Source organism: Salvia hispanica, unplaced genomic scaffold (genome assembly GCF_023119035.1).
Source record: "Salvia hispanica cultivar TCC Black 2014 unplaced genomic scaffold, UniMelb_Shisp_WGS_1.0 HiC_scaffold_865, whole genome shotgun sequence".
NCBI classification, from domain to species: domain Eukaryota; kingdom Viridiplantae; phylum Streptophyta; class Magnoliopsida; order Lamiales; family Lamiaceae; genus Salvia; species Salvia hispanica.
In genome coordinates, this window is record NW_025952649.1 from 1 (window position 1) to 3000 (window position 3000).

The 3000-nt window shown below is 44.7% G+C and overlaps 1 protein-coding gene across 1 annotated transcript; it reads right to left on the minus strand.

Moving 5' to 3' along the window:
• Window positions 1–885: 885 nt before the first annotated feature.
• LOC125200250 (phosphatidylinositol 4-phosphate 5-kinase 1-like) lies at window positions 886–2810 on the minus strand. Its single transcript, XM_048097949.1, has 3 exons — window positions 1760–2810; window positions 1352–1580; window positions 886–1275 (listed from the first exon to the last, which is right to left on the minus strand). Exons 1-3 carry the CDS (start codon window positions 2629–2631, stop codon window positions 1111–1113), a joined length of 1266 nt encoding a protein of 421 aa, XP_047953906.1. The 5' UTR covers window positions 2632–2810; the 3' UTR covers window positions 886–1110.
• Between the last annotated feature and the right edge of the window lie 190 nt (window positions 2811–3000).

Consider the following 3000-nt stretch of genomic DNA (forward strand, 5'->3'; position numbering starts at 1 on the left):
AAAAAAGTTAAAATGTAGGAGTATTGATATGCTCTTTTGCTAAAATGTAGTAGAAGTTAAAATGGGTCTATTGCCTACAAAATTACAAAAAATAAAATAAAATAGATCACTTTTAGTTTGTTCACACCTCTTGGAATTTGAATGATAAATCACAAAGGTCGAAAAGTTTCCAATTATCTAATCTAACCATGTTTAATTTATTTAATATTTTTAATTTCTCAGTCTCAAAACGACATTATTTAACCGTCCCATCATCACATTACTACACTTGCGCTGCTATATATCCAGATCACCAAAATTTTACATGTGTACACCAACTCAGCATCACATTTGCTCAAAAAAACGTAACCATTCAAATTCCGATAGGTGCGAAGCATACACTGGAATTTACGTGCAAATAACCCTAAGGCTCAATTAGCATTCACAACTTTTAGATTTATTTAACATTTTTTTCGAAACATGCCACATGTCATCCATGGATTGGCCGGCGATTGAACCCCCATTCGCACGTATGACAGATCTAACAAGACAGCATCCTTTGGTTGAGGAATAGAAATGGGAAAAAATGGACTAATGAATAATTATCCACAGAGAGAAAGCAAATATGGAGTGCAATAATTGATCTCATTTCCCTTCAAACACAAGATATTGAGTTATCCACCCTTTTCCCCTCCTAAAAAACTAATTACTCTCTCCACCTCTCAAACACATTGCTGCTTCTTGAATTTACCATCTTCACCAATACACAGCAGACCACATGCTCCATGTAGATAAGATGCTAATGTAATAATAATAACAACACGAAATAATGCTGTCCTAGACCAGTTGCACAAACACAATAATCCAACTTCAACCCCACCATATAAGATAAGAACACAAAGCATGTTAAAGTAAATCTTGAAAATTTTGGCTACAATCAGACAAAGGGCTGGATTCAGCATAGACATATATGTGCACTAACTAGGAGTATACATGGTGATGATCTATGTACAAGTTAGAGAATGGTTAACCAAATCTCAACCACTGGAGTTGGCTTTCAGCCTTCAGCAGGGTGCCCGTTTTCGATGTGGAAAATCAGTGCTGGTAAACTTGCATTTACCAGTTAACATCTCACAAGTTAGTATCACAAAATTGCCCATGAATCCTATTCTGAACAGCTTTGATGGCAGCGACTCTGGCAGCGGTGGAAGCCCTGTTCGCGGCCACCACAGCCTTGTTCACTTGCTCATCAACCCGGCGGAGGTGGATTGCATTCTCCGCAGTCTTCCTAGCAGCCTGCAGATCAACGCAAGAGTTTAATAAGCTTGTGACATTAAACAAAAGGGAGTACTGTTTTGGGCGTGTGATTTACCTGAACCGCTCGCAGAACTGCATCAGTGAGTGGGGTGAGTGGGATACTGAGACTGCCATTATCCCATTCTCCACATCTGGCATCTCCATTTCGGAAGGTGTACATTCCGAAGCCTTGCTTCCGGCCCTCGTGCCACGACCCTTGGTAGAAATGGCCGTTGGCGAAGTGATACACCCCGAAGCCATGGATTTTATCCCCAAAGTACTCACCGGCGTATCTATCTCCATTCCTGTATAAAAGAATACCGTATGAGTTGAAGTGGAGTAGCATTTAATGAATTCAATCTTAATTCAACAAATCAAACAAGATAAACACTTGATCATCTCCAAGCAAACAAAAACATCTCCATCACCATATTCAAATATCAAAATCAATCAAATCAAAGGAAACAATTCAAATCCCTTTGACCTGAAATGGTAGCATCCAAGGCCATGCTTAACCCCACATTTGAACTCGCCGACGAAGCAGCTCCCATCGCCGCAAGTCTGAGCTCCAACGCCATGGCTCTGCCCATTGCACCACTCTCCAGCATACGAATCCCCTGTGTAAAACTTATAAACTCCAAATCCATGGCGCAAACCCTGCCGATACTGCCCTCTGTACCTGCTCCCTCTCGCCCAGCTCTCGATCCCATACCCATCGTATTTCCCATCGATCCAATCCCCTTCATACCTCCCATTCACAAAGTAATTGTACACACCGCTCCCATTACACGTCCCCTTATGAAACTCCCCTTCGTAGAAATCGCCATTGCTGTAAAACTCCACACCTTCCCGAACAATCTTCCTACTCTCCAATTCCTCCGATTCCGCCTCGCCGATGAACCATTGCACAGGCTTCGACTGATTTCTCGGCACAAACCCTAACCTCTTCCCATACTCATCGCAAATTTGCTTCAACAAATTCACATTCCTGCTCACGAAACCCTTGTTTCTCGACAACAGGAACAGCAACACCGCCACGAAAATTAAAGCTGAGAGCAGATTCTCCGAAGTGGCTAAATCGTCCGAAGTGAGGAAGGCGAAGAGCGCGTAGAGGAGGAGGAGGGAGGCGGCGGCCACCGGCGCCGCGCCGGAGCGAAACGGAGGTGGAAGCGGCCTGCTGTGGGGCTTCTGCTCCTCGAGATCCTCCGCGTCGGAATCGGGCGCGATCTCGCTCACAGAAGACAAGCTGTGGATGGATGAGCGGATGGTGGGGGATGAGCGGAGGAGTGAGGAATTCGTCCGAGTGAGCTTCGTCTGACCGTCCATTTTCTGATGAAATTCGCTCTCCACTTTCATCCTCGGCCCTCGATTTCTCCGCCGTCCAACTAAAGCAGCCTCGATAGGCGTATCGTCGATTTCTCCGGCGCCGGTTTCATTTCCGGTGGCGGAAAACCAGTGGAGAATGTGAGCAGTTTTTAAGTTTTTTTAGAGAGAGAAAGTGCGTGTGATAGTTTTGATTTGGGTTTGGGGAATTATTCAGAGAGTGGAGCGAGTTTAATGTTGAGATGTTGGTATTTATATGTCGCAGAAAGGCGGGGAGGCGTGGGGCCCGCTGTACTTGATATGGACCGTGAATGAGGGATCTACGGGTCAATTTTGGTCTACGACTCTACGCCGTCCGATCGCGGACTACTGCAGGAAATCTCAGTCGTCCGATCTAGATTC

Coding starts and splice junctions, on each gene's coding strand:
- LOC125200250 (XM_048097949.1), bottom strand. CDS start 2,631: ATGAAAGTGGAGAGCGAATTTCATCAGAAAATGGACGGTCAGACGAAG. Junction 1,581..1,759: donor CTTGGATGCTACCATTTCAG/GTCAAAGGGATT, acceptor TCTTTTATACAG/GAATGGAGATAGATACGCCG. Junction 1,276..1,351: donor CAGTTCTGCGAGCGGTTCAG/GTAAATCACACG, acceptor GTTGATCTGCAG/GCTGCTAGGAAGACTGCGGA.